Source organism: Rhinopithecus bieti, unplaced genomic scaffold (assembly GCF_001698545.2).
Source record: "Rhinopithecus bieti isolate Rb0 unplaced genomic scaffold, ASM169854v2 scaffold_759, whole genome shotgun sequence".
Taxonomy (NCBI): domain Eukaryota; kingdom Metazoa; phylum Chordata; class Mammalia; order Primates; family Cercopithecidae; genus Rhinopithecus; species Rhinopithecus bieti.
The window spans coordinates 394,172-415,729 of NW_016803631.1; the positions used below are offsets into that span (position 1 = coordinate 394,172).

The 21,558-nt window shown below is 40.4% G+C and overlaps 1 protein-coding gene across 1 annotated transcript in view; it reads right to left on the bottom strand.

Moving 5' to 3' along the window:
* Window positions 1–21,558, bottom strand: part of SLC15A2 (solute carrier family 15 member 2) — a 52,473-nt gene that overhangs the window by 18,512 nt on the left and 12,403 nt on the right. The window contains exons 3-12 of the mRNA XM_017890936.1: window positions 15,005–15,109; window positions 13,557–13,656; window positions 11,362–11,452; window positions 10,991–11,068; window positions 4,191–4,273; window positions 3,560–3,646; window positions 3,292–3,381; window positions 3,155–3,199; window positions 2,013–2,045; window positions 1,360–1,448 (exon numbers count right to left, since the gene is read on the bottom strand). Of these exons, the coding sequence (XP_017746425.1) occupies window positions 1,360–1,448; window positions 2,013–2,045; window positions 3,155–3,199; window positions 3,292–3,381; window positions 3,560–3,646; window positions 4,191–4,273; window positions 10,991–11,068; window positions 11,362–11,452; window positions 13,557–13,656; window positions 15,005–15,109 (801 nt within the window). The remainder of the gene's footprint in view (window positions 1–1,359; window positions 1,449–2,012; window positions 2,046–3,154; window positions 3,200–3,291; window positions 3,382–3,559; window positions 3,647–4,190; window positions 4,274–10,990; window positions 11,069–11,361; window positions 11,453–13,556; window positions 13,657–15,004; window positions 15,110–21,558) is intronic.

The window sequence follows — 21,558 nt, forward strand, 5'->3', positions numbered from 1 at the left end:
TGAAAGCAGGAGCAAACGAAGGGTAGGGAGATACTACACACTTTTAAATGGTCAGATCTCACGAGAACTCACTATCATGAGGACAGCGCCAACGGGATAGCCCTAAACCATTCATGAGGAATTCAACTGCATGATCCAACCACCTCCCACTAGACACCCCCTCCAACATCCAACATTGGGGATTACATTTCAACATGAGATTTGGGTGGGTACAAATATTCAAACTGTATCAAAGACTTTTCCTGATTTGATCCCAATTACTTTTCTTTCTTAAATCCACGTTTCCATGACCAATTACTTTTCAAGGTATTTTCTAGAACTCCTCTTCATACATTCTTCTTTCTTCTTTTTCTTGAGTCACATTGAACTGCTCTTGTCTGTGATATACCACATTTACTCACCTCCATCTTTGCTTATGATGGTTTTTCTATTCACTATGTCATAATACCAAAAATAATGACAATACAACAAGGTTTATTGAACAAATACCATATGCCAGGTGCTGTACATGATTTACATCACTTTCCTCTGCAGAAATCTGTTGACCTTGGCAGGGGAAGGACATTTTCTTTTCTACATCTCCTTGGCACTTGATCTTAGGCCCTTCTTAGGACACTTATTTTACCTGTGTGGTAGTTGCAGTTGCATTATATATATATATATATATATATATATGCTCTAGCCCCTTACTAAGTAATAAACTCTTTGAGGGAAATGTTTTTTTTTTCTTGATATATATTTTCATGACACTTGGTCCTAAACTTCCTGACATCTGCTCAATGAACAGGTGAAAAAGGGCCATTTTCATTTGGTAAAGTGGTCATCAAAATGAATTGCTATTAAATCAAGAATGAAAGAAGGCTTGAAACTTTCTTTTGTCAAACTCTAAAAAAGACTAATCCTTCTATTTAGAAAACATTTCAGGCAGTAATTGGGAACAATTCAGTTCCCAGTCCTACTAGGTTCCCCATTTGTTTCATAGGGACAACAGGAGATTTAAAGGGATTAGTAGTCATCAAAGGCCTTGAGTTTCTCTGAAGAGACAACATTCAAGAACAAAGAAGAAAGTTGATTTAGGAGCTAAATTTCACATATTTTTGGTTTGGCATGAAACCTAGACCTGGCCCTTCAATATCACACAGTTAAATCCACAGTAATGGCTTTGACTCTCATTAATTAGATCTAATTCCCATTTTTCAGGGTCAATAGGCAGTTAGTCTAACATGGAAAAATAGAAGCAGATAGATGATAAACCAAAACCAATCATCACTAAGAAAAATACTGACATTGAATATTTATCAAACTGGGCAAAGACTGAGTCAATTTAGAGTAATCCATACAGGCATAGTGAACACTTACGAGAAGTTAATTCCACACTTGGAGACCAGACGATAAATGACAAAGTCAAACAACGGGATGAAGATAAGAACCAGAAGGGGATTTAGAACCTGTAACACCATGACAAAAAGGATTAGCTACAAATGTTCTCCTATCATGAGTGTGAGCACTGCACTCATTTGCTTGTGTATACTCTGTCTCACATCAACACACACTTTTGTCATTGTAAGTACAGAATGATTCCACGTTCCTCAGCCCATTTACACCCAAGACCCTATTTCCCTTGCATATCATTTTAGCTTTCAAATATCCCAAGAGACAAGTTTCATTCTAAGCCTGTCTTTCTGCCAGCCTTACTGTGAGCTCTTTCCTCTTTTGACTTCATTGCTCACAAAACAAGCCTTACAATGTCTTTTATAACATTTTCATTATACTATCTTGACATGGAAAAAAATCCAATGCTTATACTTTACCTGTGGCAAATTAAGTACTTAACAGGGGATTGAAGGAGAAGTGTGGGGCTTAAAGAGAATGTTTTCATGTCGAAGCTTGGCCCTTATCAGTGTACAAGGAGAAAAGCATCAAATTATGGTTGTTAATCCTTATACTGCAGGTGGAGGTAGGAATAGATAAGGAAACAAATAAGCCCCCATGGCTATAGAAGAGTCCCATACCTGCATCTGGTCCGGCTGAAGCACAAAAAAACCCTGAAACATTATAACAAATTATATTTAGATGATATCTGAAGACAAGAAAAAAATTGTTGGCCTAGATCAATAATTTTGCTAGTTAGCAAGTGAGAAGCATATGAGAGAAAATTCATCAGGTCTTTGGTTCAGGGCCACTATTTTGCTGTTAAGATTATTTGGCGGATGGGAACAGACTTGGGAAAGCTTCTGGCTATGTTTGCCAGGCAGACGGGCCTAAGGGAGAAATTCTTTTCTATGTATTATGCTTTCCTTAACTTGAAAGGAAATAGAGTCAGTGCATTTTTATTGATCTCAGCAACTGTAGTTCTAGGTTGTAAAAATATGAAGGACAAGACATCATGGTTAGGGTGAAGACTGTCCCTGACATATAGTGTTTCCAAAGTTGTTCTCCAGAGGGCCAACAAGAAGACCACCATGGTAAATAAGAGACAACCAGAGGAAGGGAAAAGGTAAAATTATATTTTGCAGGCTCCAAATAGACTGACTAATAAGACCCTGGTATCATTCTACTCTGTCCTTTTGAAAACTGAGAGGATAGAAAAATAATATACTAATCTGGGAAAAGATCAATTGGGAGCAGTGGTGGTACCTTATTTGAGTGGGCTAAAGAATGGAGTTTGGAAAAAGAGAAAATAATATGTATAACCTTCTCATTCTTTCCATATCCATATATACAAAATATTCCATTTCCCACAGGTCCTCTGCTGTGATCCTTGTTGAAGAGATAGACCAATTGTGTAGTAGCGCCACTCAAACCTGTCCCTGCTGTGCACTGTGATAGGCTTAGACAGAAGAAAATCACTATCCCAGGTATGTAAGACTTCATTTGCTAGTCTCTCAATACTTCCTTCTATACATTTAAACTTTCTCATCTTTATGTTCCTGATTTCTAAAAAGAAGATTCTGGTTTTGATTTCTAAAGAGAAGATTCCGGTTTTTATTTCTAAACTAGCTTTCTTTATCTTTGCCTACACAGTACCTTCAAGCTAAAAGCACTTCTCTGAAAATCTTATTAGTTTTCAGGCAAAACCACAAAGAAATTAATTTTCCCCAATATGGATGTTGAAGAAAATAATAGACTTCTCTGGAAAATCTCTTCTACTCACCAAATTCCCATTCATCCTGATGGCTTGCAAAGTCCATCGTGAACCCTAGGGCAAACAGATCCTATTATGAGAAATCCCTTTCCTGTGAGAGGGAAGTGGCTGTAAGGAGGGGTAATGTCCAAAAGAACTATTCTTACCTGCTGATCCAAAAGAGCCCAGAACATGGGCAATGGGATATAAAGGAATAGTACCCTGGTTAGTGCCTTCACATCCATAATGAGTTGCTTCTGCAAAAAGGAGGAAGAATAGGCAGAAATGCTAGAAGTTCTGTACATGGCTTTCTTGCTTAAAGTAGAAGTGTCCAAAAAACAGTAGAGAGGAGGTTGAATGCAGTAGGATAGAATTATTTTGAACATTAGGAAAGACTGCATCAAGCCATAAGATGTTTCTGCATTTCCAACTTACTGGATATTTCTCAGCTGCCCAGTCTAGCCAGTGCTGTCGCTTTGGAATGTCTCCAGAACGGTTCTTGAAACGATTGGAAATAGCAAACTAGGGCAGAGCATAGACATCATGGGAGAGACAAACAGAAAAACATCCTCTGCCTTTTCCAACTTATCATACCTTCCTTCAAACACCATACTTTTAGTGACTTATTCCAACTCTTTGAACTAATCAGGCACTGAATATCAGAATATTTCTGATATAATTTTATAGGCACTGAATTTCAGAATATTTCTGATATAATTTTATAGGCACTGAATTTCAGAATATTTCTGATATAATTTTATCTATCACTTTAAGAAAGAACTTGCCATTCAAAACAAAAAATAACAAAAAAGAAAAAAGTTATCTGTCTATACATAATTACATTTCAGAAGACTTTTGCCAATTTAAAAGATAATTACCTTTTTTAAACTTAATGGTTAAGTAGAGACATAAGAAGAAGACTGGTTAATCTCAGCTTGTTAAAAAACATGGAAATAGAACAGAGGTCATTGAGAAAAATGTATGCCCATGTTTGAACGCCAAGATTCTCAGCATAGCATCTCTTTCTTTTGATTGAAAAAGGCAAGAAAGCAATTTATGGACTTACCCAGATACATTTGAAAACTTGAGCCACTATGTTTCCTTCAGGGGGTGGTTTATTGTATATTTTGCTTCCCATTGCAAACACAGCTGCAGTTGATACACAAACAAGTTTCTTAGCTTCTCATTTATTAGGTTGGTGCAAAGGTTATTGCAGTTTTGCCATTACTTTCAATGGCAAAAACCGCAATAACTTTTGCACCAACCTAAATAGCACATTCAATATATCAGTGCTAAGGGCAGGCTGCTGAACTGTGGGAGTGGCTGGGAAATCTTATAAAGAGGGAACTGACTTACATTGCCTGACTTTTGGAGTTATCAAAATTACAGGAGCTAAGAGAAGATAAAATGGTATATTGTTAAGAGAGATATCTATTGAGACTTTCATGGAATCACAGAAGTGGAAGTCATCTGTGACTTCTTACTCTTCTTTCTCCATCTCCATATCTGAAATGTTACCAAGTTTTATTGGTCCTCTTTCTTTAATGTATTGCCTATTTGCCCCCTCTTTCACTTTACTACTGCTACCACTCTTGTTAAGGACTTCACAACTTGTACTTTGGATTATTAAAATGGCCACCAAACAAGTTTCTCATTCCCTAGTCTCTTCCTTCTTTAATCTGATGCCAAATGTTTCTTTCCAGGATCTATTAATACTTAACTCACCCAAACTCCTGGCATGAAAGACCTTCCCAAATTCACTGTTATCCTGATAGTTATTGTTAGCCCTACCATCTATTTGAAGGTTTATCACATGTAACTTGCTAAGCATTTTACATACATTAACTGATTTAGCTTGACAAAATATGTACCACTGTCTCTATTTTATACATGAAGGAATATTAAGAAAATTAAGCACCCTGTACAAGGTTACACTGCTAGAAGATACCAGAACTGGACTTTTGACCTGAGGCTTGACTGACTCAAAAATCTATGTATTTAATCCTTATAATGCATCTCACTCACTAATTCTTAGACACTACTGGTAACACAGGTGAAAAAAACAAGGTCCCTGTCCTCAAAGGAGCTCACCTCAACCTGCTGTTTCCCACTTTATATTTCATCAATCTTTTTGAGGTACCCTATGCTGTAACCACTATTCATCATTTTGACAAACACTTCTATTCTATACAATTTCTGTTCTTGAGCTCATTCTGTTTCTTTCAGCCCATATCTCTGTCCTTTAACCACATCTCCACAGCTAATTTAAGGGGATTTCATTTCTTTAATTTTCCTTTTATTTTCCAAATTAACAATGAGCTGGTATTACCTTTGTAGTTATAAACCAGTGGGTTTCTTTTTTCAATTTCATTAAATTAAACTCAGTAGAAAAACTCCATCTTGGTTCCCTCCCAGATGCACTTTCCTCCTTAACAGATTTCCTAGCTTCAGCATGATGCCCCTCTAGTAGATCCTCTGCTAAAGATGATTTTTTTTCAGGGACCAGTAGCATTTTCAAGTATCCTTACACATCAGAATGCACAAATCACTTTACTTTTCTCTCCCATCACTTTTTAATATCTCCATTCCTCTCAGTCAGATTCACTCTACCACTTTTTCTCATTCATCCTCTCAATTTCCCCAAAGCTTCTCCAAATAGCATCCTTTATCTATAACACCCTTCTCATGGTTGATAGAAAAAATAGTTCAGTGGAGGAATGCTAATCCTGAGAGTCAAGTGGGCAGATAAAAAAGTACCTAGAAGGCTGGGTGCAGTGGCTTACACCTGTAATCCCAGCACTTTGGGAGGCTGAGGCGGATGGATAACAAGGTCAAGAGATTGAGCTGACCAACCTGGCCAACATGGTGAAACCCTGTATTGGTTAAAAATACAAAAATTAGCTGGGCTTGATGGTGCGCACCTGTAGTCCCAGCTACTTAGGAGGCTGAGGCAGGAGAATCACTTGAACCTGGGAGGCGGAGATTGCAGTGAGCTGAGATTGTGCCACTGCACTCGTCTGGTGACACAGCGAGACTCTGTCTCAAAAAAAAAAAAAAAAAAAGAGGTACCTAAAAAAGAGGAAAATTTTGGGTAGAGAATAAACTGCTCCTGAAACTAAGAATGATCCTAGAAAGAGGCTGGACCTTCGAATGGAAACTCCTTCAATTTCCTGCCACCAAATCTATTAATTCTTGTATTCACACTCATCCTGTCCTCCCTCCAGGTAGGTGAAGGTGATATTTCTCCTCCTATCCAAAGCTAATTTGCTCATATGTGTTTTCATACTGATTATACTGTCTTTATCTTGTATCTTCAACTTCTTTCTCCACTGGATTATTCCTAATAACATTCAAACATGCTAAATATCCTTTCTTGAATCCATGTCACCTTCCAGCTATAAATACTCTTTCACTTTCTTACTGATAGTGACAAGAGGCAGATAAATTCCCAGGCAGACATAGACGGGTCCCAGTGAAACCTGACCTTCAAGCCAAAGACAGTTTGAAGCCTGAAAACCGAGTTGCTGGTTCCTGATAGAGTCCATGACCTGAGTGAGAACTTCTATCTCCGTCTTACCGTCTCTCTCCATTGGTTCCTTTTGGATGATGGCTTTTAACCAATCAAGTGGTGCTTTTTCCAAACCCACCCATTGACCAATCAGCATGCACTCCCCCATTCAAAGACCGTAAAAAACCCACACTAAGCCTCACAGACAGCTACCCACTTCGGGTCCCTTCTAGGAGCTCAGAGCTTTCCTTCTGCCACTCAATATAATTCTTCTCTTCTCTGCTTTACTCACTCTCTGGTGTCCACACATCTCATTTCTCTTGGTCATGGGACAAGGACCCGGAACTTACTGAATTGTGGGTGGTGGGAATGAAAGGGCTGTGACACCCTTGGTCAGCTCACCAAGCTGTGGGCAGCGAGAATAAAAGAGCCATAACATGCTCCCGCTTGCTAGACTACAGAAGAAAGAGAGTTGTAACATGCTTCTGCTCGTTGAACTACAGGAGTGAACAGCTGTAACATTTCTGGGGGCTCAGACCTCAGGAATTCCTGAGCAGGAGATGTAACATCCCTTAGGGCTCTGCGATTGCTAGCATCTCTGAGTTTTTGGGTGCCACCGTGTTCCCTCTGTCTAGATGCCACACCCAACACAGAAGCTGCTCGCTGCATGCCTAGTCCAGTCATGGGCTGAGCATGGAGCTGGGCACAGCATGGAGGTAGGCACAGGATCTGAGCAGGTGGGAGCCAAGTGCAGCCTACCAGGCTGAGCAGGTGGAGCAAGCCCAGTGGGCCAGAGCAAGGCCCAAACAGAGGCGGCAGTGGCCACAGAGATTTCTGGCTGACAAAGCAGCACCGAAGGAATCCTGTAGCATTTACTTCTCAGTCTCCTCCAATCAGTCTTCAGCCTCCACCATTCTACCATAACTGATACAATCATACCAGTGACCTCCTTGTTGCTATATTTAATAGACATCTGTCACCCCTATCTTAATCTCCCACTCAGTAACATTTATCACACTGAATGAATCCCTTCTTGAAATCCTCTTGGTATCCAAGATAGCACTATTACCACTTTGGCCATTCCTTCTTAGTCTTATTTGTGGGCTTTTCCTCTTTGCCTGTCTTTTAAATCCTGGCACTCCTTGAAGTTTGAACCTATCCTCCTACCCCACTTTTTTTTTTAACTTTACTCTTATCTTATTAGCTTTTAGTTATCTATCTTCATTTCATGGCTTATTGCTACCCATATACTAATGACTACAGATCTATATCTATAGTGCAAACATTTCTTCTAAGCTCTAATCCTGTATTTCCAAATAACTGTTTGGTAACTCCAATTAAATATTCCAACTACATATAAAATGCAACATGTTCAAAACTAAATTTATCAACATTGCCCCAAACTGGCTTTTCCTCAGTATCTCAGTTAATGACCCCACTGCCTACCCAGCTGCTCAAGGTTCAGAACACTACATTAAACCTTGACTTATCTTCTCCCTCACTTAACATATGTAACCATTCTAAGGTTTGTTAATTCAACCAGGGCCAGATTAGGGTGAACTGAGTGAGGCACTCATCTCAAGCACCAAATTTAAGCAAATATCAAAAAAGTCAGTAATCAAAATAAATATTATCCTTGCCTCACCTGAACACAATCCTTTCTCTACATTATAGAAACATCATTGAGAAATTAAAATCTAGCAATTATTCATCTGTTAAAATGTTTTGAGAGTTCCCCACTCTCCCTCACAATGAAGTTCTAATTCCTTACTGGTTTAAAAGGCCCTTCATTATCTGGTTTCTGGCACTTTCTCCTCTTTATCATTCTCATTCATGCTTTAGGTAATCCGAATGCCTTTAAAGCTGTTAAACATGTCATGCTATTTCTCAGCCTCTTGTCTTACAGCTACTGCGTCCTCTTTCTGTATCACTTATAATTTCTTTATTGATTAACTGCTGTTCGGCCCTTAGGTCTCACCTTAAATGTCATTTCTTTAGGCAAACTTTTTACAACCCCCAAAGTATTATTTATTTATTTATTATTTTATTCATTTATTTATTTATGAGATGGGGCTTGTTCTGTTGCCCAGGCTGAAGTGCAGTAGCACAGTCATGGCTCACTGCAGCCTTGACCTTCCAGGCTCAAGCGATCCTCCCATCTCAGCTCCCAAATAGTTGGGATCATAGGTATGTGCCATCATATTCCACTAATTTTTTTTTTTTTTTTTTTTTTGAGACAGAGTCTCGCTCTGCCGCCCAGGTTGGAGTGCAGTGGCCCGATCTCAGCTCATTGCAAGCTCCGCCTCCCGGGTTTACGCCATTCTCCTGCCTCAGCCTCCCAAGTAGCTGGGACTACAGGTGCCTGCCACCTCGCCTGGCTAGTTTTTTTGTATTTTTTAGTAGAGACGGGGTTTCACCGTGTTAGCCAGGATGGTCTCGATCTCCTGACCTCGTGATCCACCCGCCTTGGCCTCCCAAAGTGCTGGGATTACAGGCTTGAGCCACCGCACCCGGCCATATTCCACTAATTTTTAAATGTTTGTATAGGTGGAGTCATGCTATGTTGTCCAGGATGTTCTCAAACTCCTGAGCTCACGCAATACTCCTGCCTCGGCCTCCCACAGGTGTGAGCCACTGTGCCCGGTCCCTCAAGGTCTTAATTAAACATTCCTTCTATGTGGTTCCCATAGCTCTCTCTGTACTTTCCTGGATCATACTATGTTGATCTGGGAAATACTGATCATACTATATTGTAAATTCCTTTTACTTGTTTGCCTTCCTCTCCCTACTGAACTACATAGTTCTTTGGGAACATGAACTCTCCAGGTATCCAATTCACCAATGTGATCCCAATACCTAGCACATAATATGGCACACAACAGGTTCATTAAATGTTGGTTAAATAAATGAGTGAATGAAAAAATGAATTAATTGGCTGGGCGCGGTGGCTCATGCCTACAATCCTAGCACTTTGGGAGGCCGAGGCAGGTGGATCACAAGGTCAGGAGATCGAGACCATCCTGGCTAACACGGTAAAACTCCGTCTCTACTAAAAACACAAAAAATTAGCCAGGCATGGTGGCGGGTGCCTGTAGTCCCAGCTATTTGGAAGGCTGAGGCAGGAGAATGCCATGAACCCAGGAGGCAGAGCTTGCAGTGAGCCAAGATCGTGCCACTGCACTCCAGCCTGGGTGACAGAGTAAGACTCTGTCTCAAAAAAAAAAAAAAAAAAAAAAAGAAATTAATTATAGTAAAAGATCAGAGAATTGAGTTATTGATTAGTACCCAGAAAACTGAAGCTGCTGACTAACAATGACAGCTAGCACTTAACACTTCATAATTTATAAAACATTTCATTTATATCATTTCTTTTTTATCTTCATAATTACTCTGTTATGTAAATATTATTATCATGCAAATATTCGGGGAAATATGTGGCTTTGAATGAAGAAGGAAGTAGGGAATATATTATCACAGCTCACCTATAATAAATTTCCTTGGCATTGGGAATTCTGAGTACTACTATCACCACCCTCCCATCCACTCCCTGTTAGAAAATACACTGAACATTGAGTCTCTGGGCTGTTTTTCCTCTGTTGAGCTCTTTATGGGTTTGCACTGGATATCTTCCAGGGGGGTGTCACGCTGAGGCTCAGAGTGAGAACAGGTTTCCAGGTCAATGATTAGAAATAATCATGCCCAAGTTTTCCCTCAGGCTGTGTAAAATAAGGAACACCACATCCCTCTTCTCTTCCAGGACTGGGTTCTCAGGGATAAAAAGAATGCCACTTGATTTAAGTTGCATTAATTTTCACCTACTTATTCACCTCCTCTTATTCTCTTTACTCAAGGGCAGACTCTTTGGGGGCACTACAGGGGGGCACTACAGAGCAGGGCAGAAATGGCTAAACCTAGAAGCTGTTTTAAAAGGCTTAGAGAATTTAAAATCTTTTCCAATTACCAGATAAATAAGTATGATATGAAGTAAACTAGTTTGAAAGAGGGTTATCGTCCTTGCTTCCCTATATATTGTAGTGTAGAGCAGTGGATCTCCACCTTGACTATACATTAGAATGACACGAGATACTAAGAAATGCCCAAGTCCCTGACTTGCCCAGAGTTTGATCTTTTTTAAGGCTCCCCAGAAAGCATCTATGCAAACTTGGACACTTTTCTTGAAGTTTCTGACTTCATTCAGAATCTACCTCCAAAGTTGAGGGGAAACCCTTACAATAACTGTTACCCAATAGGCCCTAGTGTGAGGATTGAATGAAACAGCTTGTGTAAAGTGCCTACATGATGCTTTACATGTGTCAGGTATCAATGATTATTAGTTTCCTTTGCTTCACTGCACTTACCAAGTGCAATTACCATGAGCAATCCTGGAACTCCAAAAGCCAATGCATAGCAGTCTTCTCCAAAACACTGCACATCTCCTAAAGAAAATGGGATGTGAGGAGGAAAGTAATTCTGAGTCTTGAATATTTGATGTTTTGTTCTACGAGTTCAGGTTGTCAAATAAACCTGAGCTTGTAGAATAGACATAACCATCCTCTTTCCTCCCATCACCCAATCCATAATTCTTCTTTTGGGCCAGACAAATCAAGACTAAAATAAATTTTCACAGGTTATCAAGCTCTTATAAAAGGAGACGATGGACAGGAGAAAGCCTTGAACAGCTTTTTGGCTGACCAGAGCAAAGCCTTTTCCCATCAGAAAAAATCCTAACCTCTCAGCATGGGTGTGATAAATGTAGAAATCAAGCTCCCTGCATTGATGGACAGGTAGAAGACTGAGAAGTATCTAGTCCGTTCCTCTGCCTGAAACAAACAGGATAAAACATTAGTGCAATGTGTCCCCTAGCTCCAGCCCCATTCCATGTTCAGATTCAGAGCTGAAGGTACATACAAAGAGAAGGATTCAGATATTGCCTCCATAATACCTGAATTTCATATTATTAATAGCTATTTAAAAACATGGCTGGCTGACCCCAATCATTTACTCACCTTTCAAACTCCAGAGCAGCTTTAACATTCTTTTCCTCCCTTTGCATAGGTTAAAAATAATCTTCTTGTCTTCAGTGCCACTGCTGTGTCCTGTATATAGCTATTTGAATATTAATGTCTTTGCATTAAATGTCTGCATTTGTGTGTGTGTGTGTGTGTGTGTGTGTGTGTGTGTGTGTTTTGTTTTGTTTTGTTTTCTGAAATGGAGTCTCACTCTGTCGCCCAGGCTGGAGTGCAGTGGCGCAATCTCAGCTCACTGCAAACTCCGCCTCCCGGGCTCAAGCCATTCTCCTGCCTCTGCCTCCTGTAAATGTCTGTTTTGTCAGTATGTTGTGAGTTTCTTTAGAGCAGAAATTTTGTCTTACTAATTTCTGTAATCCCCAGTACCTTGCATAGCATCTGACCTATATTAGGGACTCGATAAATGTTTATTGACTGTATTAACTAAGTGAATGCCTGATTTAGTTAAATAATAGATTTTGTGGTAGGAGTGTGTGGTAGGAATAGTACCAGAACATAGGACAGTGGAGTCAACTGTTAATGAAGCAGGATAGTTCACCTAGTACTTAAGGGAGATCTGCCAGAGAGTCTAAAAAGAAATCAGCAGGCTTAGAAGTGGCTAGTAGAAACCTGGAGGCGGATTCGTCCTACTAAGTGAAATATCTTTGTGGAGCAGTTATCAAATGAAACAACTTTCAAATAAAGTTGCTGATGTTTCATTCATTATACACCGACATGCTTCATTGACACCCCAGATCTCTCCCTGCCACATTAGAACAACAAGTCCTTCCCCATTGTCTATATATAGTGTGTTTTGTTTCCTCTCCTGGTTTCAATTTAAACCTTATTCCACTCATCTGATTTGTATAGTTCATCATACATAGGGTCCCACTTGCCAAAAGTTGGTTCTTTCTCCAAAGTCAGCAAGCAATTATGATCTATAGACTCTTGGACAGATAAAGAGTATAAAATAACCCAAATGGTCTGAAAGGTAAGAAAAACACTAGAAGACAGGACAGCATAGCAGAGGCAGAAAGAGATAATAGGCATTATATCAGGGTGGAAGAGGGAAAAGGAAAGAGAGAGAGAGAGTGGGGGGTGGGGAAAGAGAGAGAGAGAAGTGGTGAGGGGGAAAAAGAGAAACTGGAAAAAAGATAAACAGTTAGAGAAGAGGGAATGGATACATGAAGACAGACAAAACTGAAAACTGGAAACAAAAGTGAGGAAGCCAGAAATGTTGACAGATCTAGAAATATACTACTTCCTTGTCTATTTGTCACTGCTTTCTCATCGAGGCCCATTTATTTTTCACCACTGGTAATGGAAAGTATTTAGGAAGAGAGGGAATGATCAGCCAGGGAAATTCATCTATAGACATTCATTATGTTTCCTTGCAATTGGTCATTTTCCCCTTTCATAGAATCTCAAAATGAGATGCTTAAATCATCTCTATACTACTCATCACCTCCCATTCCCAAAGTGCTTACCACATCTCTTCCTAAACACCTCAAGTTAGAGTAAACTTAACAATTGTTTGAAGTTTTTCCACCCATCAAGCAAAACACTGGCTTCTTGGAGGCTTTCACTCATTGGTCTCAGGTTTAATCACTGACATCCTTCCAGCAGCTATAAGCAGCTATAGTATTCTCCTTAATTCTTATCCAAACTAACTATCCCCGTTTCCTTCAACCTTTCCTCATAAGAAATGCCTTTTAGTTCATCTACCACCCTGGTCTCTTTCCTTTGAAACTGTTTCAGTTTTCCTCACTATTAATGACCAGTATCCAGCATTGAATACAACTGCTCAGGTAAGATCTGATCAGTAGATTACTTCAATCTTGGCAAATGGCTACCTGCCAGGTACCACTGTTAATGCTAGCTCTATATTCTTGAAAATACAAAATAACAGGATTCTTACATGTTTTTCTTCAAACTGGTCTCCACCAAAAGCTGCCACACAGGGTTTGATGCCTCCTGTCCCCAAAGCTATTAGACTCAGGCCGACCAATGATAGGACTCTGAAATGGAGAGGTGAGAATGCCAACCATGTTGATACTAAATGCACCTGTAGAGATGGACTACATAGCTGCAGAGGGGAAAAAATGTGTACAAGGGCAAAGATTCCCTTCACATTTCTACCCCGTGGGTACTTTCTATTTGCCTTTATTCCTAGGAGGTATTCATGGGCACTTACCATATTTCTGATCCTTTGGCTTCTGCAAGAAAGTATGCATTACGTGGGAAGATTTCGTCCCTGGTAGTTCCATTTACCCCTTACGAGCATCCGATAGAAACAGATACTGAAGGAACTCCAGAGTTAACACACTGGTTCCCAATCTTGTTTTAGTCAAAGGAGTACTTCAACAGAAAGACCTTTTAAGGACCCTGATCTCACATATCCTCACCAAAATTTTAAAAAATATATAAAATGTTCAAATTCATCATAACTAATAGCAACAGTGCCAAATTTGACGGGACACCAATGAGAAAGTCGTATTTATTAAATATCAAGGCCAGGTGCAGAGGCTACGCCAGCACTTTGAGAAGCCAAGGCGGGTGGATTACCTGAGGTCAGGAGTTCAAGATCAGCCTGGTCAACATGGTAAAACCCTGTCTCTACTAAAAATACAAAAATCAGCCAGGCGTGGTGGCGGGCACCTGTAATCCCGGCTACTCGGGAGGCTGAGGTGGGAGAATCACTTGAACCCAGGAGGCAGAGACTTCAGTGAGCTGAAATCACCCCACTGTACTCCAGCCTGGGCAACAGAGCAAGACTCTGTCTAAAAACAAACAAACAAACAAAATTTCTAACTCATAGGATAAATACATGTACACAGGCACACAGGTGCATTATAACATGAATACATATAAACTGCTTCGTGAACAGCCATAATCCTCTCTACTGACTGAACAAACAGACATCAGAATTTATCAAATGCCTCTGATCCCATAAACATCAATAGCAACTGAAATATATGGAACTACACATAAATGTAAATATTCGAAGATTTGAGTATGACTTCTACAATTAATTATAAGGAAACATTATAGACTTTTTTTTTAACCTTGGTAAAGTATAGTTGCATGGATGAATAAAAAGGTGAGGGAATATGTAGGGTGTGAAGGTTTTGTTTATTTTCAAGCATATGAAGAGGATACTAACTAGGCATTCTACAAGTCCCAAAAACAGATGAGCTCAGATAAAGCAGGAAAGAATTCAACTGGTCATAAGACTGTTTTTCTTAACCTCTTTTGTAGTAAAACTGTAGTTTGAAAATAAAGGGACATCTCTGGTAAGAAAATAGAAAATCATTTGTAATGAATGTTTGAGAAAAGTAGTTTAGTTGATTCCATGATTTTACTCACGTGTGTACCACTTGTCCTCCCAGTATTGGTAAGGCACCCAAGGACTTGATCACATGGCCAAGCACATACACCAAGGAGAGATAGATGATTGTCCTGTTGAGAGAGCTAAATCAGTGGGTCTAAAACCAGAACTGAGAGACTTGAACAACATAGACTTAGGTACTGTTCTCAGTGTGGGGATAAATGGAGGAGGAGGAGGAAGGAGTGGAGGAGGAAAGAATTATCTGAGAAATCCAAATAGAGACAATAATGGTGAATGAAGTAAACTGACTAGGAAAAAGGAGTGGAATTCTTCACTTTGTAGTGTTCAAGTTCCCTTCCTATACCCACCTTCCCCTTTCCCTCTACCCGCTCACTTCACACATACACAGAGAAACCCTACTTTGTACAGACATGACAAGAACAAGGTGGATTTGTAGCAAAAGTAACAATGTTTTAAAATGGGAGAACCAGTAGAAGAGGATATTTGGACCTTAGGCGTTTTTCTCAAGGAATGTCTTTTGCTGTAGGAAGCAAGAGGGGTCAAGGAAGAACTTCAGGTAGACAGGAATGGCTAACCCAAACGACTTCCTCAAAACTAAAGAAGCACTGGGAGGTAAAAAGCTCTCAGGTTCAGCCTGGGTAACTTGGATTCTTGGATTAATTGTAATCCTCACCACAGTTTCTTCAGGGACAAGTTAACAAGGGTAAGAAAGGAGTCAGGGACTTAGAATAGACTGTCCAGTGATAAAAACCATGCAGTTGGAAGGAACATTCTGTTGTATTGTTTTCTCAAAGAACTTGAACAGCAAATAGAAAGTAGAAGAATAAGGAACTCCGCTAAGAACATATAGAGAGATTCACACATTGGAATATGGCACACTACAACATATATTCCTTATGTGTACTACCACACCAGCATTCCTACATACAAGTAGAATGTTAGCATTATAATGAACCTTGGAAATTATACAGTTTACACCTGCAATTCTTAAGGTGTTATATGCTAATGTGGAATACAGAGAATAGAATGGAATAAAGATAGCAAAGAGAGGCCGGAGATGTCAGAACTCTCAGGATGTGGATTTCTCATTCTAAATGCCTAATCCTTGGGTTGGCTTTCTAGGGCAGGGACCTTAAAGGGTCTGGTGGGTAGGGGGCAGGAAGTTAGGTAACTAGGCTGGGCACGGTGACTCACGCCTGTAATCCCAGCACTTTGTGGGGCCAAGGCAGGTGGATCACGAGGTCAGGAGACGGAGACCATCCCGACCAACATGGTGAAACCCTGTCTCTACCAAAAATACAAAAATTAGCTGGACATAGGGACATGCGCCTATAATCCCAGCTATGCGGGAGGCTGAGGCAGGAGAATCGCTTGAACTAGGAAGTCAGAGGTTGCAGTGAGTCAAGAGATGGCGCCACTGCACTCCAGGCTGGTGAGAGAGCAAGACTCCACCTCCAAAAAAAAAAAAAAAAGAAGTTAGGTGACTAATGTAGGACTATTTAACATCAGGGGAGGGGACAAGCTTTCCCAAAAGATCTTGTAACATCTTCTAGAGAAATGTTCTCCTTGTTGTAATAAGAAGAATAAATAGCAAGAAAGGGAATAAAAAGGAACAGAAAAAAAAAAATGCTAGCTATCATGAAGCCCAAACAGGTGATCTATGTTAGCTCATCATAGAGGGGAAAAAAAGGAGTTTGAGCCAGAGTGATATAGTCTGGGTAGTAAGATCAGTATCAAATTGATGGACTAAATCAGGGGCATCCAATCTTTTGGCTTCCCTGGGCCACATTGAAAGATGTATTGTCTTGGGCCACACATAAAATACACCAACACTAACAATAGTTGGTGAGCTAAAAAAAAAAAAAAAAAAAAAAATCATAATGTTTTAAGAAAGTTTACAAATTTGTATTGGGCCACATTCAAAGCTGTTCTGGGCTCCATGTGGCTTGCAGGCTGCAGGTTGGACAAGCTTGGACTAAATGAATGACAGAAGTGTAAGTGGTTTAGGAGGAAAATAGGCAACTTTATAGATAAGAACAAAACAAAACAAAAAACAAAAAAATACCCTCATAGGAAATAGTTTAGATATGAAGGATATCAGAGAGGAAACTAATGGCAGGAAACTAGTAGGAGGAGCAAGAAGTCAAGAGACCTGAAAATTCTGCATTTGAAATGAGATATTAGGGTCATTGTAATCCCAACCACAGGACACAGAAATGCTTTAGGTTGACTTCACTAATCCTTCAATTTTACAAATCAATCCAGACAGGTCAAATGACATTTCTAAACAGTGACTTTTGGGCCAGTTGCAGTGGCTCACCCCTGTAATCCCAGTACTTTGCGGGGCCGAGGTGGATGGATCACTTGAGGTCAAGAGCTCAAGATCAGCCTGGCCAACACGGTGAAAACTCACCTCCACAAAAAATACAAAAATTAGCCAGGCATGGTGGTGCGTGCCTGTAATCCCAGCTACTTGGGAGGCTGAGATGGGTGGATCACTTGAACCCAGGAGGCGGAGGTTGCAGTGAGCCAAGATCCCACACCACTGCACTCCAGCTTGGGAGACAGAATGACACTCCATCTCAAAGAAATAAAAAAATAAATAAAATAAATAAATAGAAATAAATAAACAGTGACTTTCTTTTATTGTAGAGATGAGGTCTTGCGATGCTGACCAGGCTGGTCTCAAACTCCTGGCCTTAAACAGTCCTCCTGCCTCAGCCTCCCAAAGTGCTGGGATTACAGACATGAGTCACTACACCTGGCCCCAAAGTGACATTTTAATTAGTATTAGGGTTAGGTGTAGAGCTTCTATATTTAACTCATAACCCAGCATTCCTTTGGTTTTATCACGAACAAGTTAATGTGGAAAAAGGAAATGGAAGAGAAAGAAGTAATATATTTTATTTCACCATAAGAATATAAAAAGCCAGAGCCATTTTTAATAGGAGCTTAGGAACTGAGAAGAGGTATATACAGAGGTTGAGAGTGTGTAGTGATGGAAGAGGAAGAGACCTTGCATGAAGAAAAGAAGATCAGTTCAGATCAGACAAAAAAGAGGAGAAAGGACATACTATGCAGACCCACTGGGAGAAACAGAAAAGAGAAGTGTGGAGAAGACATTCAAAAGCATAATAACTCCAAGATGGCCAAATAGGAACAGCTCTGGTTTGTAGCTCCCAGCGTGGTCTATGCAGAAGACGGTGATTTCTGCATTTCCAACTAAGGTACATGGTTCACCGCATTGGGACTGGTTGGACAGTGGGTGCAGCCCATGGAGAGTGAGCCAAAGCACGGTGGGGCATCGCCTCACCAGGAAGCACAAGGGTTTGGTGGATTTCCCTTTTCTAGCCAAGGGAAGCCATGACAGACTATACCTGGAAAATCGGGACACTCCCAACCAAATACTGTGCTTTTCCAATGATCTTAGCAAATGGCACACCAGGAGATTATATCCTGCGCCTGGCTCGGTGGGTCCCATGCTCACGGAGCCTTGCTCACTTCTAGCGCAGCAGTCTGAGATTGACCCGCGAGGCAGCAGCCTAGCAGGGGGAGGGGGCATCTGCCATTGCTGAGGCTTGAGTAGGTAAACAAAGCAGCCGGGGAAGCTTGAACTGGGTGGAGCCCACCACAGCTCTGCAAGGCCTGCTGCCTCCATAGACCCCAACTCTGGGGTCAGGGAATAGTGGAACAAAAGGCAGCAGAAACTTCTGCAGACTTAAACATCCCTGTCTGACAGCTCTGAAGACAGCAGTGGTTCTCCCAGCATGGTTTTTGAGCTCTGAGAAAGGACAGACTGCCTCCTCAAGTGGGTCCCTGAAGCATGTGTAGCCTAACTGGGAGACATCTCTCAGTGGGGACTGACTGACACCTCATACAGGCAGGTGCCCCTCTGGGACGAAGCTTACAGAGGAAGGATCAGGCAGCAATATTTGCTATTCTGCAATATTTGCTGTTCTGCAGGCTCCACTGGTGATACCTGGCAAACAGGGTTTGGAGTGGACCTCCAGAAAACTCCAACAGACTTGCAGCTGAGGGACCTGAATGTTAGAAGGAAAACTAACAAACAGAAAGAAATAGCATCAACATCAACAGAAAGTACATCCACACCAAAACCCCATCTGTAGGTCACCAGCATCAAAGACCAAAGGTAGATAAACCCACAAAGATGGGAGAAACTAGAGCAGAAAAGCTGAAAATTCTAAAAGCCAGAGCACCTCTTCTCCTCCGAAGGATTGCAGCTCCTTGCCAACAATGGAACAAAGCTGGAAGGAGAATGATTTTGATGAACTGACAGAAGTAGGCTTCAGAAGGTTGGTAATAATAAACTTCTCCAAGATAAAGGAGGATGTTTGAACCCATTACAAGGAAGCTAAAAAACTTGGGAAAATATTAGATGAATGGCTAACTAGAATAAACACTGTAGAGAAGACCTTAAATGACCTGATGGAGCCGAAAACCATGGCACGAGAACTATGTGATGCATGCACAAGCTTCAATAGCCAATTCAAACAAGTGGAAGAAAGGGTATCAGTGATTGAACATCAAATAAATGAAATAAAGCAAGAAGAGAAGTTTAGAGAAAAAAGAGTAAAAAGAAATGAAGAAAGCCTCCAAGAATATAGGACAATGTGAAAACACCAAATCTACATTTGATTGGTGTACCTGAAAGTGACAGGGAGAATGGAACAAAGTTGGAAAACACTCTTCAGGATATTATCCAGGAGAACTTACCCAGTGTAGCAAGGCAGGCCAACATTCAAATTCAGGAAATACAGAGAACACCACAAAGATACTCCTTGAGAAGAACAACCCCGAGACACATAATTGTCAGATTCACCAAAGTTGAAACGAAGGAAAAAATGTTAAGGGCAGCCAGAGAGAAACGTCAGGTTACCCACAAAGGCAAGCCCATCAGACTAACAGCAGATCTCTTGACCAGAAGAGAGTGGGGGCCAATATTAAACATTCTTAAAGAAAAGAATTTTCAACCCAGAATTTCATATCCAGCCAAACTAAGCTTCACAAGTGAAGGAGAAATAAAATTCTTTACAGACAAGCAAATGCTGAGAGATTTTGTCACTACCAGGCCTGCCTTACAAGAGCTCCTGAAGGAAGCACTAAACATGGAAAGGAACAACCAGTACCAGGAACTGCAAAAACATGCCAATGCTAGAAAGAAACTGCATCAACTAATGGGCAAAGTAACCAACTAACATCATAATGACAGGATCAAATTCACACATAACAATATTAACCTTAAATGTAAATGGGCTGAATGCCCCAATTAAAAGACACAGACTGGCAAATTGGATAAAGAATCAAGCCCCATCAGTGTGCTATATTCAGGAGACCCATCTCAAGTGCAGAGACACACATAGGCTCGAAATAAAGAGATGGAGGAAGATTTACCCAATCTACCAAGCAAATGGAAAGCAAAAAAAAAAAGCAGGGGTTGCAATCCTAGTCTCTGATAAAACAGACTTTAAACCAACAAAGATCAAAAGAGACAAGGAAGGCCATTACACAATGGTAAAGGGATCAATTCAACAAGAAGACCTAGCTATCCTGAATATATATGCACCCACTACAGGAGCACCCAGATTCATAAAACAAGTCCTTAGAGACCGACAAAGAGACTTAGACTCCCACACAATAATAATGGAAGACTTTAACACCCCACTGTCAATATTAGACAGATCAATGAGACAGAAGGTTAACAAGGATATCCAGGACATGAACTCAGCTCTGCACCAAGTGGACCTAATAAACATCTACAGAACTCTCCACTCCAAATCAACAGAATATACATTCTTCTTAGCACCACATGGCACTTATTCCAAAAGTGACCACATAGTTGGAAGTAAAGCACTCCTCAGCAAATGAAAAAGAACAGAAATCACAACAATCTGTCTCTCAGACCATAGTGCAATCAAATTAGAACTCAGGATTAAGAAACCCACTCAAAACCACATGACTACATAGAAACTGAACAACCTGCTTCTAAATGACTACTAGGTAAAAACGAAATGAAGGCAGAACTAAAGATGTTCTTTGAAACCAATGAAAACATTGGCTTTCAAATGTTGAAAGCCAAATTGACACAACATACCAGAATCTCTGGGACACATTTAAAGCAGTGTTTAGAGGGAAATTTATAGCACTAAATGTCCACAGGAGAAAGTTGGAAAGATCTAAAATTGACACCCTAACGTCACCATTAAAAGAACTAGAGAAGCAAGAGCAAACACATTCAAAAGTTAGCCGAAGGCAAGAAACAACTAAGATCAGAGCAGAACTCAAGGAGATAGAGTCCCTTTAAAAAAAACCAATGAATCCAGGAGCTGGATTTTTGAAAAGATCAACAAAATCGATAGACTGCTAGCAAGACTAATAAAGAAAAAAGAGAGAAGAATCAAATTGACACAATAAAAAATGATAAAGGGGATATCACCACCGATCCCATAGAAATACAAACTACCATCAGAGAATACTGTAAACACCTCTATGCAAATAAACTAGAAAATCTAGAAGAAATGGATAAATTCCTGGACACATACACCCTCCCAAG